Below are 26712 nucleotides of genomic sequence, written 5' to 3'. Positions count from 1 at the left end.
ATATCTAGCGAATCCCAATATTCTTTGACAATCGCGCTGTCGTCCCCGACCCCCTCCTGGAATGAGGGTTGCTCCCCTATAAATGTCTTCTGATAATATGAGCAAGGGTCTGAGTACACGACAACTTTACGTTGAACGGTTTCTGAGTTTAATTCACATTCAGACACACCTTGAGAGACACTGTATTCGTATATCAAAATGCGCACAACACGGAACAAGGTTTTTATCTCACGCCTTAAAACGCGGTTTTTCGGCCGCTGCATAGCAACGAAACTCAAACGCGCACACTCCCAGCCCATATGGCACCTGTTCGCCAAGTTTCATCGAAATCTGTTTGCTGGTTTGTGCTGTGGAGCCTCGCGTTGCAGACACAGACACACACACACACACACACACACACACACACACACACACACACACACACACACACACACACACACACACACACACACACACACACACACACACACACACACACACACCGACATTAACAGATATCTAGCGAATCCCAACAGACAGACAGACAGACAGACAGACAGAGACAGACAGAATGACACATACAACTGACCAACATAATTGCCGAAATCTGAAGGATTCCAGCAATTAACAAACAAACGGACCCAGTTTAATACCCTCTCCTCAGTCGAGGGTAATAATGAGATGAATAAGTAAGGGAGATTTGTCATGGGTTATCTCTTTCATTTTTTGAGAGGTTATGAGCTGAAAAAGGGAGAAAGATGATCAAGGACATTCTTGCTTGGATAAGTGCAAAGTATCAAAGAAAGTGTGAAGAAAGATTATGTGTCAGGCCAAGACTTGTGAGTACATCGTCTTGCTGAGGTCGAGACAAACAAATCGAAATTGACATAATAGGACAAGATATACCAGGTGATCCCATAAATTCTCCCGATACAAATTTAAGATTTATTACAGGTGACTTTTCGCAACAGTGTTAACCTCACCTTGGGGAAAACATCGTCATCATTTGCGGGAAGGAAGTTAACACGAGCGAAGGCCATGATCAACTCAGCCAAGTATGTGACCTCCATAGTTTCCACGTGCTCTGTGAGATGCTAACACACACAAAGGGGTTTAAAATGTAAGAATGACAAAGAAATGGCAAACTTCAACCAAATTCATCATCCTCACCCAAATGCGATGTTTACAGAGTACAGAGGTCGTCAAACAATCATTCCCCAACGACAGACAGCGTGACGCTGTGCTAAGATTCTGCTTATGACCATCTCAAGCAGCTTGTGGTCCGTTTGAATGACCATGGCTTTACCATACACGTACTGCTTGAATTTTTCAACATGCAAATAACATTTAACAATTTCCTATTCAATTTGCGTATAATTATGTCCTGCTTCAGTTTGACTTGGACGCATAAGATACTGGATGGCTTTCTTGCATGAGGCAAGCACCCGGGCCTGCTTTTCAATGTGTTGGCTTGTATTACAACAGGAGACTGGACATTTAAGAAACTTTAACTTGAGCGTGATGGTGAAAGCTTGTTTAATGTCTGAGAATGCAACATCCTTCTCACTGCCGCAGTAGTATTCAATGTCTTTTGTGAGGAGTGTCCTTAGTGGGGCCACAAGCATAGATACGGTGGTGAATAACTGGCCCAATTCACCATTTCTAATCACCATTGCAAGTCTTGCTTGTTATCAGTGTTCGGGTACTCTCCAAGGTCAGTGGCCAACTGTGAAGCCTCTGTCGTGTGAAGTCCTTTATTGGCAAACCTGAACTCTTATTCACCTACAACGCCTTCATCCGAAGCTTGATGGAGTACTGGTCTGCCGTCAGATCTGGCGACTGCCTCTACTTTACTCAGCTTGATGCCATAGAAACCAAGGCCTTCAAGATAATTGGAATTCCCTGCGAAGAAGCTGAGTCTATGGGCCAATCACTTTCCTATTGCAGACAGGTATCTGGTCTCTCTGTCTTCTACCACCTCCTGTCTGGTCATAAACCCCTGCTCTTTGTGCCTCCTAAGTTTCTGAAGGAGACTCCTAAGTTCCCCTACCAATCCCTTGAACCCATTCCTTCCTGAGAGTTTGCTTCTGTATCCATCATTTCCACCCCATGAGTCCTCTCCTTGCCCTCATTCCTTATTTGTCCCTCAACCCTGCTGTTGGTGTTTCGGGAATCGGGAACCAGTGATTCGGCCATGGAGTTGTATTAGATCTATCGTTAATTGTGTTTCTGAATTTATTAATAAAATGTGTAAAAAATTTAGGATACCTACAAATGATTTTATTCCATGGTACGAGAGGGTTGTAGAAATTTTGGACAACAGGATTAAGTATTTTAGTAGTCGAGGCTTGTTTTCCAAGGATAGGTCAACACCATTGTTGAGTAAGCTTAAAGTTCGTAAGGATATTCAGGATATGCATGAGAAGTATGTTATAGCTCCAGCAGATAAAGCAGTTCATAATTTTGTGGTAGTTTAAAAAAAATGTTTAACATAGAGGTTGTATTAAGGGAGTGAGGTATTGATGGAGTTACTTTCACAAGTACAGGAAATAGCACATATGTTACATGTCAAAAGCTTCTCTAAGACATTATAGCTGGGCATCAGGAAGTTTTGAGTAATAATTATAACATTAAATGTAAGGAGCTAAATTAATCTATTCCCCGTTTTTTTCTGGATCCCTGAGCTTCACAAAAACCCAGATAAATTTTGGTTTATAGCCAATCTCAGCTAGGCAATCTACTTTGAAACAATTGCCAGTTATGGTTAACTCAGGTTTGCGAGTGGTTAGGGGAGCAATTTAGGAAATATTGTTTAGTAACTAGTAAGAATTCTGGAATTCACACTTACTGGAGTATTAATTACACTTTAGAGTTTTTAGATAGGATTAGATTCCTCAGTATTAAATCTGTTGACGATTTTGCTTTTTCTACTTTGTATACAAATTTGGATTTAGTACTGGCTAAGGATGCACTCATTTTTTGAAAAAAAAAAATTGTATTTGTTACATTTTCGAGTTGATACATTGTTTTTTTTTTTTGATACATTGTCGAGGTTCGTATGAGAGCAAACACACAATGCACAGCAAGGGGGCATGAGACAAGAGGGGCGGGAGAGGGAAGGACAAAACAACGGGGAACAGAGACATTAGGAGATCTGTGGAAGGGAGAGGGATGGGGCAGGGAACACGGGGTATAAAAGATGGACATTGCAGGGACTTTCAGGAAGGAAAGCAGGGAATTTGAAGGGGGTGAGGTTTGGGGTGGATTTACGGGCGTAGAAAAGATCGAGGTTTTGGATGGGGGAAGATCAGAGATGGTGGTGGTGGAAATAACTTTCGTGTTATTAGCCCCCCCCGTTGGACTGATTCCAAAACGGGGGCTTATGGATTTGGTCTCAATTTTCGTGTCTGTGCATGCGTCTGTACATCCGGAACCATATCTGACATGTACGGACCGATTTTGTTCGTACTTGACAAAAAGACAACACATGATGCTACACATATGCATGTCTTTTCTTTTTTTTTCGAGTTCAGATCCAAGATGGCCGACTGGCGGCCATTTCAGTTATTAAAAAAAACCCCACGTTGAACACATCCTTAACCATTTCTCAGACGTGCATTTACCGATGTTGTTCAAACTTGGCACACAGACAAACACATAAACATATAACAAGGCAGGAGACAAGAGGGGTGGGAGAGGGAAGGATTAAACAGTGGGGAACAGAAACATTAGATCTGTGGAAGGGAGAGGGATGGGGCAGGGAACATGGGGTAAACAAGATAGTACTACAGGAACTTTCGGGAAGGAAGACAGGGAATTTGAAGGAGGTGGGTTTGGGGTGGATTAACAGGGGTAGTAAAGATCAAGATTTTGGATGGGGGAAGACATAAGATCGTGCTGAATTTTTTTGTTTTGAAGACCTGGTGGGAGGAGTGGGATTGAAGAGAGTGTGGGAGTTTGTTCCAGTGGCAGGAAAAACGAGGAAGGTGAGCAGTGATTCTTGATTTTGGAAGTTTCACAAGAAGGGGGTTTTTGGCGGACCTTGAGCACCCTGAGGAAATATAGGGGGGAAGATTACAGACAGAACAGTGGGGCAAGGCCGGAGACGACACAGCAGAAGACAGAAAGACCTCCGACCTGCCCCCGGTTTGAGTGAGCGACCCAAAGTCTTAGTTTCATCACGGTAGATGCCAATGATCCCAAAAGCCTTGGTTTCCACAGCGTGAATTCGAGCTAGGTGTGAGGCAGGAGCACCTTCCCATAGGAAGTAGCAGTACTCCATCAGACTGCAGATGAAAGCTTTGTAAAGTTAGAAGCTCAGGTGTGCCAAGGAGGGACTTTGCACGACATAGAATGCCCAGTCGGCAACTGGCTTTGGAGGCCTGTTTGGAAATGTGGCTTTCTCAGGAAAGATTGTGGCAGATAGTGAGACCCAAAAGCTTGAATGAAAGAACTTCTTCAAGAGGATTGTTGAGAAAGTATATGGGAGAGGGTGAAGTGGTGGGGGTGGGGAGGGGGTTCCAGACAGTCCTTGAAGAGACATAGTGAGGGTGTGAGATTTGTCAGGATTGAAAGACATGTTTCAAGTGTTTGACCAGCTTGCAATTTTATCCAGGTCTGCAGAGAGTGAAAAGGCTGCTGCATGCCGATCAGAAGGATGAGAGATGGTACGGCAAAGGGTAGAGCCATCATCAAAGAGATAAAGATGATTTTCCAGGGAATCTGAGAGATTATTGATGAAATGCAGAAAAAGCAAGGGCCAAGAACTCTACCTTGATGAACTCCAGCCTGGATGGGAAGAAGAGAGATGAGAGAATTCCATCAAGAGCCACGTATTGACTGTGACAGGAGAGGATGTCTGCGAGCCATGAGTGGAGATTACCTTGGATACCATAAGAAGAGAGAATGGTGAGCAGTGCAGGATGCCAGACCATATCGAAAGCTTGCTTACATATGCAGGTCATTTTTTTTTCGAGATAAGAGCCAACATAGCAAACTGGCAGTTATTTTGTTCCTTAAATGTGTCCCCAACCATTTCTCAGACATGCATGGTCTGATTTTGTTCAAACTTGGCACAAGCACAGCACATGATGGCGTACCAGTGAACCTCACTATATTTTTTGACCTGATCAAAGATGGCCGACTGGTAGACTGGTGGCCATTTTAGTTGTACAAAAATATGGGCGAGCCCTTTAACTCCGTTCAGCAAAATTACTAAAACAATGGGGCTATGACATTTTATTTCGTCTTTTTTACTTGTTGATAAAGTTTTTAGCTCCAATAATAAATTTTTATGTGTCAGGTTTGATTGCTCATTCTTTTCAAAGAAAAATATATGGGTTTCAATTGTTTTGATCAACAAAAATGTAAAGATGTTGTTAATTATGTTTTGTTTAACACTTTTGTATCTTTTGGTGGTAAAACATTTCAACAAATAAAATGCATTCAAATGGGAGGGAACTGTAGCCCCCTATTAGTGGACATTTTCCTGGCTTATTGTGAGTTTTCATTTGTGCAGAAGTTGATGAAAGAGAAGAAGTTAGGTTTCGCGAAAATATTATCTTTACTTGTTGTATTGATGATATTTGTGTGATTAATTACAAGTTTCTTGATCGGCTGATTCACAGGATTTATCCAAAAAGCCTAATCGCAGATAATAGTAATGATGATATTGTAACGGCATATCTGGATGTGTTAGTTCGAGTTGGAAATAATTGTCTTCGTACAAATGTGTATCATAAATTTGACCATTTTAGTTTTCCTGTTTTGTATATGTTTCTATAGAGTAATGCACCAGTAAAGATTTGTTACAATGTGTTTTCATCTCAGCTTATTAGATTTGAATGTTTTGTTAAGGATGATTTTGTGGTTCGTGCAGAGAAGATGTATTCCATCATATTCGAGGGGTAATTGTGCTAAGAGTTTGATTCGGTAATCTGAGAAGGTTTTTAGATGCCATTGTAATCTCTTATTTAAGTTTGGTTGGTTTTCATGTAAAAAGGTTCCCATAGCATTGGAAGTTGTGTGAAATAATAATTTTTAAAAATGGATAATACAGTCATGGCCAAAAATATTGGCACCCTTGCACTTTTTTTCAAATAACTCACAATTTTCTCGAAAAAAAAACGTTGAAACTGACAAAAGTATTTGGTCTCCACAATTGTTTATTTCACTGTTCATATTACAGAACCTTTGTTTTTTATTTACAACTTAATATATCCTTTTAAATCAGAAAATAAAAATAAATGGCAGTGATAAAATTATTGACACCCTCAACTTAATATTTGGTATTACAGCCTTTGGAGAAAATACCTGCAGTCAAGCACTTCCTATAGCCATGAATGAGCTTCCTACACCTCTCGACTGGCAGTTTGTCCCACTCTTCTTGTGCAAACTGCTCCAGTTCTCCCAGATTTGAAGGGTGCCTTCTCCCAAGTGCTGTCTTCAGATCTCCCCACAGGTGTGCAATGGGATTTAGATCTGGACTCATTGCTGGCCACTTCAGAACAGTCCAGCGTTTTGTCTTGGACTATTCCTGGGTGCTCTTTGAAGTGTGTTTGGGGTCATTGTCCTGCTGCAAGACCCATGACCTTCCACAGAGACCCAGCTTTCTGACACTGGGTTGAACATTGTGCTCCAAAATGCCCTGGTAATCTGATTTCATGATGCCATGCACACATGCAAGGTCCACACACTCAGTGGCAGAGGCAGCACAGCAACCCTAAAACATCACTGAACCTCCTACATGTTTGACTGTAGGGAAGGTGTTCTTTTCTTTGAAGGCTTCATTTTGTTTCCTGTAAATGTCTCGATGATGTGCTTCACGAAAAAGCTCTAATTTGGTGTCATCTGTCTACAGGACTTTCTCCAAGAAGGATGTTGGCTTGTTCAGGTGTTTTTTGGCAAACTCCATTCGGGCTTTCTTATGTCTCTCCTTCAGCAGAGGGGTCCTCCTGGGTCTCCTACCATAGAACCCCCTTTATCGAGTTGGCGACGGATGGTGCGAGTTGAAACTGTCATACCTTGTGTCTGAAGGTCAGCTTGAATCTGTTTGGCAGTTGATTGAGGTGCTTTCTCCACCAAACAATCCTTTGCTGCAATCTTCGATCAATTTTTCTCTTGCAGCCATATCCAGGGAGGTTGGCTACAGTGCCATGGCCCTTAAACTTTCTGATAACATTGCATATGGTGGACACAGGAACATCAAGGTCTCTGGAGATGGACTTTTAGCCTTGAGATTGCCTTGCTTGGCAACAATCTTGGTGTAATAGACAGAAGAAAAATCGTGCAAATTATGATACAAGCATCAAATCTGGCATTTCTGTTCTGCAGGGTTTTCTGATAAAATCTGCCCGATTGGCCATTTGAAAATCCAAATTTTGAAAAATTTGAAGAAAATAAAAAAAATCTTCAAAAATTTTTTAAGTCACAGCTGGCTGAAATTCTTGAAGCACAAGTGAACATCCCAGACAGAGAACCAAGGGGAGACACAGTCATCATTGATGGCTCAACACTTATCAATACCCTACCTTCACGCACTTCAAAGATATTTGATGACAATGCGAAAGAAGACATCATCCCAAAGGTGGAATCCTATGGTGCCAGGTATGAGAGGGTGGACGTAGTGTTTGATGTGTACAAGAAGTCAAGTGTGAAGTCCGAGGCATGGTCGAAAATGGGGCAAGGAATCAGAAGAAGAGTGACAGGAACCAGTAAGACCCCAAGTAACTGGAGAAGCTTTATTCGAGATGACAGCAACAAGTCTGAGCTGTTTCACTTCCTTGCGGAAAAGATGTGTGAAGCACAGACGACAAGCACAGTCATTGTCACAAAAGGAGAAGATGCCATTAGCAACACAAGGAAGTCACTGGATGCTGTGTCTCCATGTTGTCATGAAGAAGCTGACACTCGAATATTTGTACACGCCAGGGATGCAACGACGGATGGTAGCAAGTCCATTATCATTAAGGCTAATGACACGGACGTACTAGTCATAGCAATATCTGTACTGCCACCCTTACAGGAACTAGGTCTTGAGATGATGTGGATTGCCTTTGGCCAAGGAGCCAAGGTGTGATGGATTCCAGCCCATGAGGAAGTTTCTGCAAAAGGGCCTGAGAAAGCTAGAGGGATCCCATACTTCCATGCGTTCACTGGATGTGACGTCGTGTCTGTCTTCCGCGGTAAAGGGAAGAAAACCGCAAGGCAGACTTGGAACGTCTTGGAACGTCAAGGCAGACTTGGAACGTCCGTCCGTCCTTGCCGGCGTCTACAATTGTCCGAGAGGAATACTACGAATCAAGCCCAATGTGCAAACAGTATGATATAATTGAGCAGGATGAGGAAGGATGGGCCGGTTTCAAACAGTATTATATATATATATATATATATATATATATATATATATATATATATATATATATATATATATATATATATATATATATATATATATATATATATATATATACAGTAGACGAGGTGTAAGTCGGCAGCGTGTAACTCGTCACTTCGCCTAAGTCGGCAGCGTCAAAAAGTCCCGAATTTATCTCATGTTAAATCCCTTTGAATAAAGGGTCATCCCTCTGTAAGTCGTCATCTCTAAGTCGTCACTTCGTCTAAGTCGTCAGATGTTGTCCATTCCCATGTAATGGAAACTCAAGTAAATTACCACTCCTAACTCGTCACACGGAACTGCTGCCTCGTGAGAAGCCTGATTTCATGGAATCGTGATGCTCGCTCATTGGTGTACACCGCCAGTGATAGGCTATTTATAACTGCGTACACACGTTGATCGCACTGCAGGCAGGACAATGGCGACTAAGCGTAAGCTTACAACTAAAACCTACCAAGAAAAATACGACATGATCCAGTTTTGTGAGGCAAATCCACTGATGAAGAAAACAGACATAGCTGAGAAGTTGGACATCAAACGGCAGACATTGAACGATATCTTGAAGAATAAGGGCAAGATATTTGGACAAGTGGAGAAGATCGTGAGGCCGGTGGGAAGTGTGAAAGGACAGATGGGCTGGTTTCAAACAGTATGATGTGGTTGAGAAAGGTGAGGATAGATGGGCTGGTTTCAAACAGTATGATGTGGTTGAGAAAGGTGAGGACAGATGGGCTGGTTTCAAACAGTATGATGTAGTTGAGTAAGGTGAGGACAGATGGGCTGGTTTCAAACAGTATGATGTAGTTGAGTAAGGTGAGGATAGATGGGCTGGTTTCAAACAGTATGATGTGGTTGAGAAAGGTGAGGATAGATGGGCTGGTTTCAAACAGTATGATGTAGTTGAGTAAGGTGAGGACAGATGGGCTGGTTTCAAACAATATGATGTCGTTGAGTAAGGTGAGGACAGATGGGCTGGTTTCAATCTACATTAAAACAAAAACTTTCTCCTTCGTCTTCACTTGTAATAATGGTGAGTCTCATTCAATCCCATTTCTCAAATCGATAAGATTCAGAAAACGCTTCCTACATTCAATCCTTTTTTTGTTTTCAACATTTCCATTTTCTTCATATAACACTAATATATCGCCCGATCAAACAGTATTTCTGATTATACACCGCCGTTTATTCCATTTGCAACGAAGGTGAGAAAAGGATCCCCCCAAAAAAGCAGCTGATATTTCAATGGTTTATCCCCTCGATTTTTGAAGGGTGAAAGTACATTTTTCGACAGGTACCCATTCCAATTTATGACGATTCGTTCTACATCCCAGTTCAGCTGACCTCTTCTTAGCCGCTCCAAAGTGCCTCCTTTTATTTGTGCACTCCCAATCTGCTCAATTTTTCTTCATTTTTTTTTTTAACCTTCCTGCTCCAGCATTTTCCCAGTTCTCAATCAGTGTTTTTCTGTTCGTATTTCATTATATATATATTTGTCTTTTTTGTAATTGTTGGGGCTGTATTCATGGTCGTTTTGGTTTCTTATGTGACATCTTCCATTTGCACCTGTCTGGAGATTTTTTGTCGGTTGGGTTCAGGATATCTTCTCTGGTTTGGTGTTGTCGATGCAACTTCTCCAAAATTAGCATTGTGGGTTTGAGGGTAATAAAAATAATTATAAAATATTGCCAATTAAACTTGATTAAAATAAATTTATTGTTATAAACCTTTAATGGAAAATGTCCTTAAATATGACATGATTATTACAATTCTATGTGCTTGAACATGTATCTATTTTAATAACATATTGTTGCGGTTCTGGGAACCACATCCCTCCAAAGCAATGGCATCCAACATACGGTGGTCCCCAGACAGTTATTTCATTAATATACGTACAGTTAGACCCTTCCTTCTTGTTTAATGGGACAAACGGGAAAAGTGCGTCGTGTGGATCTCATAGTTAGGTCTGATTATATCTCCAACTTAATTCCTCCTCTTTTCCCCTTATACCCAAGATAAATCCAAGCAACGGCCGCCTGTAAAAGCCACGGCCACGCCCTTCACTGTAAGAATGCGTCCTCGCAAAAGTCAACACAAGCATCGACAGCCGTGTCATGCCCGGCAGGATAGAAAAGCAGACGACCACCACCATCACTTAGCTGCACGGAACACGTGCAGCACAGCGATAATCTCCACCCACTGTTCAGGAGAGCACAAGCATCAACAACACGATGGGACAGGTGCGAGGATGTGGTGTTAGAGGCCGACAGTAGAACCAAACAACCTCGCTCGCGCCGTACAGGATGCATGCGGCATGTTCTTTTCAACCCATTTCTCCATCTAATACTTATATCTATACTCTTTTCAACCCGAATCTATATCTAATAATCCAATCTTTTCCTTCAATTCATGGCACGGATCGGGGTTCACACCATGCACATGCACACACACTGCCTGTGAGAGATAACCACAAGCGCGATGGCAGACACGGGCGCAGCTTGTAATAAATAACCGCATGTATGATAACGGACCCGTGCACACTGTACGGGGCATGCATTGCGCATCTCTTCATTCGGGTCTGCGCATGGGGTTACAATAACGTCTTACCGTCGGTCTTCACTCACCACAACAGCCACAAATGTCTCCCGCGGATGGCAGACATCCTCCCGCACCTCCGCCTCGATACAGCTGCTACCAAACAGAGGCATGCAGTACGGCCCGGATCACTAGGGCCGCATGGCATACGGACAAAGCAAGCACATTGACTAGCACTAACCGCGGTTGCCGGGGGTGCCCGGGCAGGCATGCAGAACCGACGCGACCCTCGGCCGGTCGCTGGGGCACAGCCCGGGAGTTCGGTGCGAGACTATTCCGCAGCTCAGCTATGGCTTGCCAGATGTAAAGTAAGGCCGATTCCGGACATGGCGACCGGCTGTGCGGTGGCCAGGGCACAATCAGAGCGCCCGATTCGGGTCGTCACCCCCACCCCGCATGACAGGGTATATAAAAGGACGGGTCGAGGGGCCATCCATTTGTTCCAATCTGCGTTCCTGCTAGTCGTTCTTGTCTACTGGTTCCTGTTCTGCTCGTCGTTCCTGTCTGCTGGTTCGTGCTCGTCGTACCTGCACGTCCTTCTCTTCCCCTCTGTCTGGCCTGGGATAAATCTCTGCATTCGCCTGCTGCTCCGCCTTCTCATCTGCCACTCCGCTCACTCACTCGATCTCGATCTTCGCCTCACTATCTCTGGAATCCCTACATTCGCCGGCTGGATCTGCTGACTCCATCTGCTTTCCTCTCGATCTTTGACTTTGCGTGCTGACTCCGCCCTTCCACTGCCCACCCGCCTGCTTCTCGCCCTTTCGCTGGATCGGCGCACGTGCTGCGCTGACATCGTGATCAAGCAGGAGACAACGCGCCAACCCTCGAACTGGGATCGCTCGGCAGAGCGTCCCCCAACACGTACTGAGTAGCATGGTCAGTCAACCATGTAAGGTATTACGAGATCGTTAGCCTCATCTCCTCTCCTTTCTTGAGATTAACTCCTCTTCATCGGTGTGTGTGTGTGTGTGTGTGTGTGTGTGTGTGTGTGTGTGTGTGTGTGTGTGTGTGTGTGTGTGTGTGTGTGTGTGTGTGTGTGTGTGTGTGTGTGTGTGTGTGTGTGTGTGTGTGATGGCGCCTGTCCTCACTTAAGTTAAGATTACAGAAGATATATCTGGATCGGTCTGCTCTGTCTGTTTTTGTAAGTTGCTTGTTTTATTGTCGCACCTCATATCTCTTGCTCTCTCTACGTATCCACAACAATAAACTACATTCACTGTGCCACATATTTTTCCTCGCCTGCCTGTAATAAATCCATTTGTACACATATTCCCAGGTCGTTTTTGTCTTTTCTTTCATTGATCCAGCATGGTCCATATCCTAGCCGAGCCAGGACTTTATTCCCAATGATCCGTTCCTTTTAGCCAGTACGTCCTTGGCAGTGTCACTCAGCTGCATCTGATCCGGTAAAAGTGATCCACTTCGGACAAGGCATACCGAGGGCGTGTGCCCCGGTAATTAGATCACGTGATTAATTTTAGGTAACCGGATAAACTGTAGAGTGTAGACGGAGGACCGGAAGTCATGTGGTTGAGTTTTTGGCGATCACGGTCGGTTAGCGACACGCCGCATCACGGAATTATCCGTGTGCGACGGCCTGCGATTCCGTGGAGTCTGGTGGCAACCCGAGATAGCTCCCCCCCCCCCGGTGGTATTCTTACCCAGACCCCCAGCCCGCAACAATCTATTTGCATTTTAAATGACCTTATAGCTCTTTTCTGTATTGAAAGATGATAAATCTCCCCAGTAAAGGTGTCCAAAACAGATTGACCTTTCAAGTAATCTTTAATTATTATTCAATATCGCAGAATTGCCTATTGTTTAAATCTATTCTGCTAAGGGATTTTTATGAAACTATTGCATGCCCGTACATGTGTGGCCTTACGTGCAAGCAAAAACAAACAAAAAAAAACTTTCAAACAACAACCACACAGGCTGTTCCTTCGCGCGCGCGCGCACACACACACACACACACACACACACACACACACACACACACACACACACACACACACACACACACACCTGGAATTATAGATGGCACACACACACACACACACACACATTGCTGGAATTATAGATAGATGAAATAAGGTCAATGAGATGACAAATGAAGGGGTTGAATGCAGACTGCAGAGCAATGAGTAAGGAAACCCGTCGTTGTGAATCATTTTTACCACCAAATTGAGATGTATTTCGTTGGCAAGCGTGTTGAGTAGAGCTGAATTCCTTAACACTTCCAAAGGCCACATCATTTTGACAATTGGAAACAAAAAAAATTTTTGCACTTTTTTTGATAAATTATTTTCGGAACAATTTTTCTTCAATAAATAAATAATAATAAAAATTGTCTCCATGTACAACACACCTTTATCTTGTTAGCACCTCTTCATAAACAACATTGCTGAGGAAACGGCGCTTCGTTTCCTCATCCAGGGCAAGAATGCGGAGGCTGCTGGATCTGCCAACGTTTTGATAAATTATTAGTTTTAATGGCCAAATATTCAATTAGCGCCAACGTATTTTGCCTTTTCGCAATGTTGGCGCAAGGAAAAAACACCTAGAGAAGAGAAGAGAGAAAAAAAACCTTCGTGCAAAAAAAAAAAAAAATTACTTCCTAGTTCGTAGCATACCAGCTCACTTTGATGTTACCAAAATTTATGCACCGTCTAATATAAAAACGATCATAACTTGGGGCATTGTGTTTATTTATAAATGTGCATACGAAATCGAGAAATTATTAGAATACACAAAGTCATCACTCTCCGGAAGTCCGTACGTTGTAACCCGTAATGGGGAACGCGGCTGAGGTTCTCTTCCCAATCGGCCACGCCTATGCAGGAACATGTCTTGTCATTGGTTGGTAAATAAATGGCCATAACTTGGGAAACACTTGTCCGATTAATATCAAACCTTGAAAAGGCACATCCTCAAGTCCCCAGAAATACATCTGGCAAGTTTCAATTATATCGGACCAGTGGTTGGCGAGAAACAGCGGTCAGACACACACACACACACACACACACACACACACACACACACACACACACACACACACACACACACACACACACACACACACACACACACACACACACACACACACACACACACAGACACACACACACACACACACACACACACACACACACAGCTGGAATTATAGAGAGATAATTATTAATATAAAGTACCATCAAGTCTGGTTGGAGATATTATTTTAGCAAAATTGGAATGTTGGTCGATGCAGATATCCAGATGCGTTTTTCTACGCTTTTGACAGCTTCAGATTACATATCATTACCTAGCCTGTTCAAAGCAGGCTGACCTTCTGACCTCCATACCACAGAACTATGTGAAATCAATCAACGTACCCAAAGGGCTGCAGTCTTGACGTCATTCTGTGCTGGGAGAGAACTCACACATTCGGTTCCTCGAAATTATATTCCTCAGCCCTTCAAAATTAAGCTTACTACTGCACAATAGCTGAAAGTGATCTCAACCTGGAAAACTCCAACCTGACAAACTGTGGCGCCAGCGTATGGGAAAGAAAAATAACTTAGTCTTACTGAATCATACATAAAGAACTGAATATTTCCATGTATTTTAGAATTTGGAGGAAGACTATTGCTTTCCTTCAAAATTCTCCATTTGTGCATATAATATGTTTTTGTTTGTTTGTTAAATAAATGACTCAAATGTATAGGACGAATTGAGAAATTCTTCGAGTGTCTTCGTGTTTGCTTAAAAGTTGGATACGGTAGTCTGTATCACTTTTCACATATTCAGCCAATTGGACAGTTGTTATTCTGTGCACTTCGTTGAGCTCCATTAGGCTGCTACCTCCTTAGGTACATTCTCAAGATGCATTGATTTTTGGGAAACATTTTGTGGACTCGTGGGCCCGTTGGTCCAAAGGACCAATTTTCATTGGTCTTCATATCCTTGTTGCATACCTGCCTGCTGTACTGCTTGAGCATGAGCATGCCTTTCACCAAGCCCAGACGTGCTTGGGGATAGCGGTGGGATTTTATCTTCATTATTATTATTACCAGATGATACTGCTATTCATATTTTTGTTGTAAATATTATTACTCTGAATTAATATATGCTTTGTTACAATGTTATCATTTTTTTCGTTATTTATTTTGGAATTAGAATGGCACGCCAAGGTAGCACATATTAAGCTACCTAATTATACCTTAACGTGGCGTGTGCTCTGGCCCCAATTATAAATGACCCGAATTAAGATGAGTTCTGGTGCATCGATCCTGAAGCGGAGACTGGGTTTCTTCGACACTGCCAATATCATTCCTCTTTTCAAACAGCCAGATCTCTGACCCCTCACCCCACCAGGTCAGGTCAGGTCAGGTATGGGAGCATGTGCCAGAACAGCGCGTCGCTGCGTCCACTTTCCGCCGGTACTCCAGGGGCCTCCGTCTGGCCATCCCCCAGGCAGATGCCAGGCCCATCCCCATCTCCTTGAGATGATGGTCAACCTGCTGCAACCATGAGGCACGTGGTCGGCCCACTGGCCTCCTCCACTCATGAGACTCCCTCGCTGAGAGAATCTGGTGAGCAGGATCAGCGTCAGGAAAACGAGCCACATGTCCATACAGCCGCAACTGACGCTCACGGACTATGCAGGTAACAAATCTCATCCGAGTCTCTCTCAGCAACCGCTCGTTGGACACAAAACCCGACCAGCGATAGCCAAGGATTCTCCGAAGAGACCTGGTACCAAAGGAATTAAGTCTCCGTCTCAGATCCTTGGTCAGAGTCCAAGTCTCGCACCCATAGAGCAAGACTGGAAGTACCAAGGACCTGAAGACTCAGACTTTCGTCCTCCCGCACAGGTACCGGCAGCGCCACACCCCATGATCCAGTGAATCCATGACTCCCCAGGCCCGACCCAGACGTCTCTTGACCTCTGACTCGCAGCCAGCAGAGACATGAATATCACTGCCAAGGTAAGTGAATCTCTCCACGACCTCAACATCCTCACCACAAACAGACACAGACAGGACAGCAGCATCCAAGATGTCACCGAAAGCCTGGATCTTAGTTTTGACCCAAGAAACCCGTAATCCCAACGGCTCCGACTCCTCATTCAGCACCTCGAGGGCCCCCAAGAGGATGTCTTAAGTCTCCGCAAAGATGACTGCATCATCTGCAAAATCAAGGTCCGAGATCTTGACATTCCCAAACGATGCACCGCAACTTGATCTCTCCGACATCCTCCCTAAAATCCAGTCCATACAAGTGCTGAAAAGTGTGGGGGCAAGTACACATCCCTGACGAACTCCAGTAACAACTGGAAATAAGTCAGAGATGGTACCACCACACTTCACAGCACTCTCAGTACGAGAGTAGAGTTCAGACATCAGATCGATCAGTTTTGGTGGCACCCCACAAAGACCAAGAATCCTCCAGAGGACATCCCGATTCACTGAATCGAACGCTTTACAGAGATCAACATAGGCTGCAAGCAGCCCCTGCCGAAACTCTCGTCTGCGTTCGGTGAGGACACGAAGTGCAAGGATACGGTCAATCGTTGACCTCTTTGGTGTAAAGCCTGACTGCTCTGGACGCTGGTGCTCAAGCAGATGGTGGCGAACCCTATCAAGAATTATCCGAGCAAAGACCTTGCCCGGCACTGAGAGCAGCGTCACCCCTCGGTAGTTGTTGCAGTCTTAGCGATCACCCTTCCCTTTCCAGAGAGGGACAACAAGGCCCCTCTTCCAGTCAGTTGGGATGATGCCTGTGTTCCAGGCAGAGCACAAAACTGCATGCAACGACACGAGTGCAGCATTTCCACCAGCCTTGAGAAGTTCGGCATGGATGCCACAGATCCCTGGAGCTTTTCCCCATTTCAACTGGTTCACCGCAGCCCGTGTTTCCACAAGCGAAGGTGGACCACAGTTGATTCGAGGGTCAGCAACAGGGATTGTAACACCCTTGACGTCCAACTCGACAGCTGGGGGATCAGCCTGGTACAACTGCTCAAAGTAACCGGCCCAGCGGGCCTTCACTTCAGACTCCTCTGTCAAGAGCCTACCACTCTCTGCTCGAACTGCAGCGCTCCGAGGGATGGGCTTGGATGAACGTAATGCGCGAATTCCCCTGCAAGCGGGACGAGAATCACCTGTCCACAGGTGATGCTCTACCCCCTCACAGATTCCTCGCACATAGGCCTCCTTGTCCACCCTCAGTGCACGTACAGTTTTACGCCTCAGCTCCCTGAACAGCTCAGCTCTGCCATTCAGCCTGGCCCTGCGACTCTGGTCAATGGTATCCAGTGTCCCTTGAGAGACAAAATTCTTCTTTGCCCTGCGGTGAGCTCCAAGGCATCCACCGGCAACATCAAGGACGTTGGTCTTGAAGGCGCTCCACAACTCTTCAGGACCCCCCAAAGCACCCAGACCCCCCCAAGTGTCCACTCAGCCTGTTCGCAAACTCCTCAGCTACTCTCTCATCCCTGAGCTTGGCAACATCCAGCCTAGGCTGGGATGGTACCATTCTCCAGGATTTAAGGTGCAGCTTTAGAGTTGCTACAACAAGCCTGTGGTCAGTATTGAGGAAATGAGCACTCTGGTAGACCCTGCAGTTCTGGATCATCCTCCAACGACCGTCAATGAGGACATGGTCAATCTCCTTTGCCACACCGCCAGCGTTGGAGATCTCTCCGACATATTATTCCATCACTACCCACAATATTTCCGACCCCCTTTCACCAGACCTAACCTGACAACCCTCTTGCAGGTTACTGGGTTACCTGCTGTCCTCTCTCACCATGTTTTCCTTTTCGTTGATGCTCACCCTTATTGAGTCCAACCACTGTCACACTGCCACACTTTCTGTTGCCTTTTTCCATCTGTCACCTACAGGTAGTAGAAAAAAAAAATGGAAACACCAATGTAAAGTCACTTAAAAGTGTGTTGGGCCACCAAACACGGCCAGTGCGGCTTGTATGTGCTGTGGCATAGAGTCCACCAGCATCTGGAATTCTGCAGGAGGGATCTGGCACCATTTTTCCATGAGAAAGTCAATCAACTCACACCTGCTTGATGGAGGTGGAAAACGCTGTCTCAGGCGTCATTCCATAATATCCCAGAAATGCTTGATTGGATTCTGATCTGGTGATTGAGAATGCCATGACATATGGACAACATCAGTGTCACGCTCATCAAACCATTGGGCGACCACACATCCTCTGTGGATGGGGGCGTTGTCATCCTGAAAAGCAACCTTCCCGGCAGGAAAGAAATGCTACAAAATGGGGTGAAGATGATCACTCAATACTGTTTAGTAGCGATTGGCATTGACCTTGCCCTCAAAGGGAATGATTGCACCCAAACCAAGGCAGGAAAATGTGCTCCACATTACAGAACCACCAGAACCCTTCATTGATGGAACTAAGCACTCGTGGTTGTAGAGTTATTTAGGTTGGTGCTACACGTACACTCTTACGTTTGTCGAGAACATGGTGAAGGATGATTCATTTGAACATAATCACATTTCTCCACTGCTTGGAAATGCATTGCCTGCGCTCCTTACACCAATGGACTCGCAAACATACATTGGCAGGTGTGATGAGCGGTTTATGCACTGCAACCCAACTATGGTATCCTGCTCTGTGGAGTTCTCCGCACACCGTTTTTGTTGAAACTGGTTGCTCATGCCGCAGGTTGAAATTGACAGTCAATTGATCTGCAGTTGCTCACATGATTTGCCTTGCACTTCAAATTAATGCATGGATATCAATATCCTGGAGTATGCGCTTACACCCACTGTTACCCTTTGCTGATGATGTCTTTCCCTCGAAGTTCCATGCCGACATCACCTGAAGCACTGTTGCTCGTGAAATATCAGCAAGTTGAGCGGTTTGTCACTGAAGCTCCTGCCAAATGCGCCCAACCAATCACCTTTCTTTCAAAGTCACTGAGGTCTCCTCTTGCAGCCATAATAGCCATAATAATAGGCAACCAGACCTGGGCAGGATTTTTGTATATGACCCTAAGCATGCTTCCATGAGCCTCAATATCGTTTCAGAAAAAAACAACTTTGTAATTGACTTAAGGAATGCGTATATTCAATTTTGTCCATTTTATCAACCAAAATTTGTCATGGGAAATACAAAAGTGAGAATGGAATAGGTTGGTATGCACTTGCAGACAAACAGCAGATTATTTTGGGTGAAAGAGGAAAGGATAGACAAAAATAAAGAAAAATAAAAGACATTATGAAGAGGGAAAGAAACACGAGGAGGGGAAAAGGAAGAGTAAAGAATATGTCTGGACATTGCAGTTAGAGTTGAAGCCTGGTGTTGGCGCAGTGGTTAGGGCAGCGGCTTGGGATCCAAAAGGTCCTGAGTTCAAGCCCCGTTTGGGCTACTGAATTAATACACCAGGGGGTTGACTCAGCCTCCCATCCTTCTGAGGTCGGCGAAATGAGCACCAGTGTAATGGGCCGGTGTATACCCCGGTTAAAATAGGTGTACCATATCCCTGTGTCGTAAGAGGCGACCAGGGTTGTGTCAGGAAGGGCATCCGGCGTAAAACATGTGCCAAATCACTTTGCGGATCAAACGGATGATCCGCTGTGGCGACCCCTAACGGGAGCAGCCGAAAGAAGAAGAAGAAGAAGATTGCAGTTAGAGTTGAACTCAGTAAGCACATGCTCGGTCAAAGATTGTTTTAATTCACAATTTGTACCCAATGTCATGTCACCAAGAGCAGGAGTCAGAACTTGCTGGCTCAGGTAAAAGGTAAGACACCGAAGGGCAACTTGATTCAGAAAGACTGGTTCACTATCCTTGGTTATGGAGACCGGAAAATATAACATTCTTGAAAAACAAAAAGAATCAACATATGCTTAGAAAGCATCACGGGATACGAAGGAAAATATTACACAATTCTTTATCGATGCACCAATAAAGAATGAACAAACTATGACAAAGCTTGGGTGAACAGACAGCAACTTAGGGGAAAGACAGTGATTTTTCCATTCTTTGAAAACATGCAGAAAAGGGAAATCATAAAATAAACTCACCTGTGCAAATGTTCGGTAGAGGGCTGGGCTGTAAAATTTGAGTTGTGAGAAGCATAATGATGCCTCACTAACTTGCCAAGAGTTTAGCTGTGGACCAGAGATAACCATCGAGTTTGCCAGTCGTTTCAACACGAGGTAATTAAAAAACCTCAACTGCACTGCAGACAATGGGAACAACGCAAGGAGAATGAAAAAAAAAAAAACGTGACAATAGAGTAAACACTCAAAAAGAAAGAAAGAAAATGGGAGTACCGAAGGCATTAACAATGTCAATGACAAATTTTGGACACATGGTGCTGCGCTCCTGTGCAAGGTAATATGCGATGGCTCGAATCAGGGCTTGTGGGGAACGCTTCTGGTTGGCCAAAGAAATGCACATGGTACGCAATGCCCACAGAGGCATTGATTCAATCAACTCCAGAGCCTGCAACACAAGAGGCCATTAAAAGGAATGATAATCACCTCACAGGAAGTAAAAAGGCACACGACCGGCAATGCAAATTCACAATGACACCTGCAGCAGACAATTATAGCATTTTCGCAAAAAGCCATTATCAAATTACATTACAGTATTGGAAATAATTACAGAAATAAGAGTCAACACTGGGTATAAAATAGAAATGACACACTAGGGTCATTCCATGTCAAATCATCAAAGAATCTGCCGTCATCTCTCAGATTTTTGTAAAACTTTGGGAACCAATTGGGACCCATGAAAAACGGCAAGAACTCAAATATTTTTGCTAACAGCCTCTTAATTAGTGAGATACAGACTAACGAACTTTGGACTAATGAGCACGACGTCGCAAATTCAAATGGCCATATCTCTAAAAGTATAACACCTCGAGAGCTGGTTTTGGTGTCATTTTAAAGGAATTTTCATGCCCTATGAATTTGTCTGGGCAACATTTTCCTACCTCCAACCACAAAAAAGTTATCACAAAATATAAACTTCAATCGTGAATCCCCAAAAAATGTATCCTTCAAATTTCCTCAAATTCATCCCAGAGGTACCTTATGATGTCAAGAAGCTTCCACATAAGTTTTGTGATGGGCACTCCAATAGTTTCTGAGATCTGAGCAATAATTTACATGTATGTATGGCATATAGGTTCGAAAATCAGCATTTGTAATGTATTATACAATCATTCTAACTGAGCCATGAGAGGGAACACAGGGAACGACCATCAATTGCTTTGAAGTATCATATACTTTCATTTTCACCTGGGCCTGAGGGGAAGAAACAAGTGCTGCTGTTGCTGCATTGAAGAGGAAATTGAAAGCCAAAGTCAGGTTCGTGAACACTGTTTACATGAGCTCACTTATTGATTGTATCATACATTACAAATGCTGATTTTCAAACCTATATGCCATACGTACATGTACATTATTGCTCATATCTCAGAAACTATTGGAGTGCCCATCACAAAATTTATGTGGAAGCTTCTTGACATCATAAGGTACCTCTGGGATGAATTTGAGGAAATTTGAAGGATACATTTTTGGGGGATTCACGATTGAAGTTTATATTTTGTGATAACTTTTTTGTGGTTGGAGGTAGGAAAATGTTGCCCAGACAAATTCATAGAGCATGAAAATACCTTTAAAATGACACCAAAACCAGCTCTCCAGGTGTTATATTTTTAGAGATATGGCCATTTGAATTCGCGACGTCGTGCTCATTAGTCCAAAGTTCGTTAGTCTGTATCTCACTAATTAAGAAGCTGTTGGCAAAAATATTTGAGTTCTTGCCGTTTTTCATGGGTCCCAATTGGTTCCCAAAGTTTTACAAAAATCTGAGAGATGACGGCAGATTCTTTGATGATTTGACATGGAATGACCCACTATGGAATCACATTTCATGGACAAAAATGAAATGTTCCAGAGTCCTGTCACATGGTGACACAGTACACTGTGATCGGTTGTCATGTGAGCGATCAGAAAGTGCCACACCTACATAAGATCTATACAAGAATAGGTAGTGATATCAGGCCCATATCAGAAGACTCAAAACAAAGGCCAATATCAAATCAAGGCCCAAATCACAAAGGCCAAAAGTATAAAGACCCAAGGATGTTTGTCCCATTGTCAGCCCCACTTTGCTCTTCCACGAGCCTGGGTCCTGTCAAGAAAAAAAAAAACAAGAGAAATAGACCCAAAGCATAAAGGCTCATGTCATAAAGACCCAAAACAAAGGCCAATATTAAATCAACTGCCAATTCATAAATGTCGAAAGCATAAAGAACAAGAAATAGAGCAATCAGAGATTGCAAACCCTCACCAGGACTTCTTTTGTGTGGTGTATTTTGTTTGGCGTTTGTGGACTGGTGTTACGTAATTAATAAGAGATCATTAGAACTGGCACTTTGTAACTGCTGGTAGTGATGACCGGTACCAAGATGTCCTGCTTTGATTGGACACCTGACCCCGACCCATGACGATTATTTTTATTATTCAAAAGAAGTTAGAATTGGATTGTGGTCATCTTTAGTGGACCACAAAATAATGTGGTCATCATTGGTTAGATATTTATCGGTATACCATCCTGATGAGGGCAAATAAGCCCGAACTCCAGATCAGTGGTTCCGTTTGATGTTTAACTGATGATGACCATATTATCTTTGTCTCTGACAGTCACTGGGACGAAGCCTCTGTGTTGGAGGCGACGCTTTGGTGTGGACTGTGTCCAATGGGGATCTGCGAAGTGCTCGTCACACTACTCATGTTTCGATTTTCCTGCCGATCACATCACGTGCCTTCTGGTTGAATGGTTTGCATAAGCAGGAACAATTGTCTGAGTGGCAGACGGATGGTTGTTCTGTGCTGATTATGCAGTTTTACCGTGTGAGACATAATCTGTGGCGATGCTCACCATAAGAGCCAGGAGGTGCGTCTGATGTATGTCTGTATCGATATATATATATATATATATATATATATATATATATATATATATATATATATATATATATATATATATATATGCATATATGCATATATCAATATGGATCCAAACAAACACGACATAATAGTGACCAAAGCTTTTCGTGCTGCACTCTTCAGGGTAAAAATCGCAGCAAGTGAAGGAAGAAGTGAAGGCGCGTGCTTTATACGCAGGTCTCAATAAGGTAGACACTGATTGGATTGGGGAATACATTAAGGTTAGTCTGTTTAATCCCCAGTGTGATCTTTGCCTTCTCTACCCACTTTTAATCTCCTCAATCCACTAACAATCTTCACCAAACCTCACTTCAACAATCCCTCGTTCATCCCATCGGTCCGTGAAACCCCGCAGTCGGTTTATTCTCATCCTCTGGTCCGTCTGCATCCATCTCAATCACCACTCATCCACCTCTTCCCTCTTATTATTCACCACCAACTATTTGTTCAACCGTAGACAAAGTTCAACTGAACTAGACACTGGGACTGAGTGCGTGACGCGTGGTGGTTCCATCTCTGACTGGAGTTCTTCAGGAATGTGCACTGGCCCCCACACTTTCCAGCACTTGTATGGGAGGATGTCAGAGAGATCAAGCTGCGGGGCATCGTTTGGGAATGTCAAGATCTCTGACCTTGATTTCGCAGATGATGCAGTCATCTTTGCGGAGACTCTGGATACCCTTTTGCGGGCCGTCGTGGTGCTGAATGAGGAGTTGGAGCCACTGGGATTACGGGTTTCCTGGGTCAAAACTAAGACCCAGGCTTTAAATGACAATTTGGATGCTGCTGTCCTGTCTGTAACTGTTTGTGGTGAGGATGTTGAGGTTATAGAGAGATGCACTTACCTTGGCAGTGATATTCACATATCCGCTGGATGTGAGCCAGAAGTTAATAGACATCTGGTTCAGGCCTGGGGAGTCATGGATTCACTGGACCATGGGGTGTGGTGTTGTCAGTACCCACTCAGGAGGACGAAAGTCCGAGTCTTCAGGATCTTGCTGCTTCCAGTCTTGCTCTACGGAGGTGAGACTTGGACTCTGACCAGGGATCTGAGACGGAGACTTAATTCCTTAGGTACCAGGTCAATTCCAGAATCCTTGGCTATCGCTGGTCAGACTTTGTGTCCAATGACAGGTTGATGAGAGAGACTCGGATGAGATTTATTGCCTGTATAGTCGGTAAGCATCAGCTGCGGCTGTATGGACATGTGGCTCGTTTTCCTGACGCTGATTTTGCTTTCCAGATTCTCTCAGCGAGGGAGCCTCGTGAGTGGAGGAGGCCAATGGGCCGACCACGTGCCTCGGGGTTGCAGCAGGTTGATCAGCATCTCAAGTAGATGGGGATGGGCCAGGCATCTGCCTGGGGGATGGCCAGATGCAGGCACCTGGAGTACTGGCGGAAAGTGGACGCAGCGACACACTGCTCCGGTGCATGTTTCCATACCTGACCTGACAATGATGGAATACCATCAGGAAGTTGGTGACAGAAAGGACATACTATTCAGAATGTTTGATCATCCAAGAAGTATGTACAGTACCATTGCAATGTGAGCACATCTATAAAGTTTGTTCAACAACATTTGTAAATCAGAAGTACAACACATAGAAACATTTCTATAAAAAAGTAAACATGCAATCCAACCATTTTAACAGTGCAAAATGATGTAGGGATGTTCCTCCAAAAAGTATGAAACAAGTCGGGATGGTCTCGAGACATGATGATGTGAAACCATCCGTACATATTTCTCTGAATAATGGTTGCCCCGTGAAAAGTCAAAGTTATATCCATCATAAATATATGTGGAAAAATTACGTGCCCAGATTGAAAATCGAACCCAGGTCCTCTGGCAAACCGTGCCAGTGCTCTGCCATCTGAGCTCTCTGGGCAATCTACTGGCTGAGCAAAGCAATTCTTCCACATAAACAAGTGCCACTCTCTTCCCCTCATTGCTTCTGGGGCACACTTTCTCATTAAAGTTATATCCAACAAAACACACATGCACACACTCATTTTACATCATTCAATTGTTTTTCCATTCTCCATATTTGCATGCATGTGTTACACCTGCCTGCCTTTGTCCATGTTCTGTTTGTGTCATTGAGAGAGTGAGATTGTGTGTGAGGGTAAGATTATGTGTGAGAGGTCATAATGTGAATATCCTTCATCAACCTTAAATAATGCAAACAAAAAGGTCATGATGCAACAAAATATCAGCACTTCCACATTCTTCAGGTTATACTCATTATATATTTAACTTCAAGCAGAAAACTTCACCTGGACAACAGCAGACAATTTTCTAAAGATACCATAGGATTCACCATATAAATGCAGACAATATAGCCAGCTTTACTTTATTACCCCATGCACATGAAGCAAAAAGTGGGGTTAAGCAATTGGTTCACTTTGTTTATCTGTCTGTCCACAAATGTCAGTTTATGATTGAGGCACAATTAAATTTTATAGTTTGTCCACAAATTAGAACATGAATCTGAAAAGAACATGTGGTCGAGCAGGACTTTGGCTCTGAATTCATCGCGATCGCACGCGCACAGAGGAGTGAGATCATTTATCTTTACCCTGTCTGCCTGCCTGGCAGTCAAATAAGATTTAAAATCATTCCAAATAGGAAGTGTACTTTTTAAAGGACGTCATAAAGGACACAGACAACAGGCACGAAGAACTAATATAACATGTTAAATAAGGTGGTGTAAAAGAAGCTGCGTCAAGAGTGTTAAAGTCCCCAAAAAGGCATTTACACTGCAATACTTAAACACTGCACAACACAAATCACCTCTTTGGCACTTTCAAAAGCCTTCCATTTCACAGTACTTGGACAAAATATTACAGCATTTTACGTCATCACGACCAATCAAATTTGCCGCTCGCAGACCCCGCCCACGTCATGGTTTCTCAAGACTTTGCAGGGCAAGGTGTTCTTTGAACTCCAGTTTTCCAAGTAGTACAGCAAATACACACCCCCACAAACTATTCAAAATTAAAACTCCATAAAATCAAGTGTCACTTCGAACTAAGAATTTGCTCTGCTACAGTTGCATGGTATTTCAATACTAAGCACACTTTTTCCTCAAGGCGTTCCATGAGAAGCGGTGACAACGGACCAGCCCGAGCCATGAGAAGGGCCACTCGAACACCATTGTCAGCCTCAACCCAGCGGAGCTCCAACATCCTGAGGGTCTTGCTCATCAAATCATCCTCAATCTCAAATTCTTCTGAGTGTTGTCCTTGCCTTCCTGAATGACCCTGTTCCAGGGACAAAGCTTCTGCCAGAAAGCTCAGGTTCTGCACAACAACGTCAACCATGCACTTACATTACACAGAGAACAAAACCCTGAATAACTGTAGAAGTGTGAGGTCAACAAAATTCACAGTCGCAAGAACAAGGTATGTAGAATGCAGTGTGTAAGATACAGCGAGCACATCATAAAGGCATAGGGATTTGTAGCACACGCACACATGCAAGTTCTGCGATTCTGCGCAGGCCAGAATTTGTGCAGTATTGACCGCCGAACACAGAATTCCATCATGACTGGAGCATCAATCGTTTCGATGATAAATATTTCAAAATAACATACTAGATATCGGCACTGGCATAGTTTGGTAACCGACAGAGAACAAGACGACACATCATGCTATGAAGATACGTAGCGATTTCAGCAGCACTGTGAACACTAAAACAATATTTCTGCACGTGCACAAATGTAACAATATCGGATGTAATAACATACGGATAAAAT

At 43.7% G+C, this 26712-nt stretch overlaps 1 protein-coding gene across 9 annotated transcripts in view; it reads right to left on the bottom strand.

Annotated features, from left to right (window-relative positions):
• The window catches only part of LOC147022510 (FAST kinase domain-containing protein 4-like), a 107151-nt gene that overhangs the window by 56553 nt on the left and 23886 nt on the right, over nt 1-26712 (bottom strand). For 8 of the 9 annotated variants that reach the window (XM_085893473.1, XM_085893476.1, XM_085893479.1 and 5 more), the window contains 4 exons: nt 26036-26257; nt 20270-20441; nt 20018-20175; nt 963-1073 (listed from right to left, as the gene is read on the bottom strand). In XM_085893473.1, coding sequence (XP_085749599.1) covers nt 963-1073; nt 20018-20175; nt 20270-20441; nt 26036-26257 — 663 coding nt within the window. The remainder of the gene's footprint in view (nt 1-962; nt 1074-20017; nt 20176-20269; nt 20442-26035; nt 26258-26712) is intronic. The other variant, XM_085893471.1, reaches the window with a different exon arrangement.

The sequence above is a fragment of the Eptatretus burgeri genome, chromosome 8 (genome assembly GCF_056783735.1).
Source record: "Eptatretus burgeri isolate ZD-2024b chromosome 8, Ebu_testis_v1, whole genome shotgun sequence".
NCBI classification, from domain to species: domain Eukaryota; kingdom Metazoa; phylum Chordata; class Myxini; order Myxiniformes; family Myxinidae; genus Eptatretus; species Eptatretus burgeri.
The sequence above is the reverse complement of the archived record's forward strand: the minus strand, read 5'-3'. Positions and strand labels throughout refer to the sequence as shown.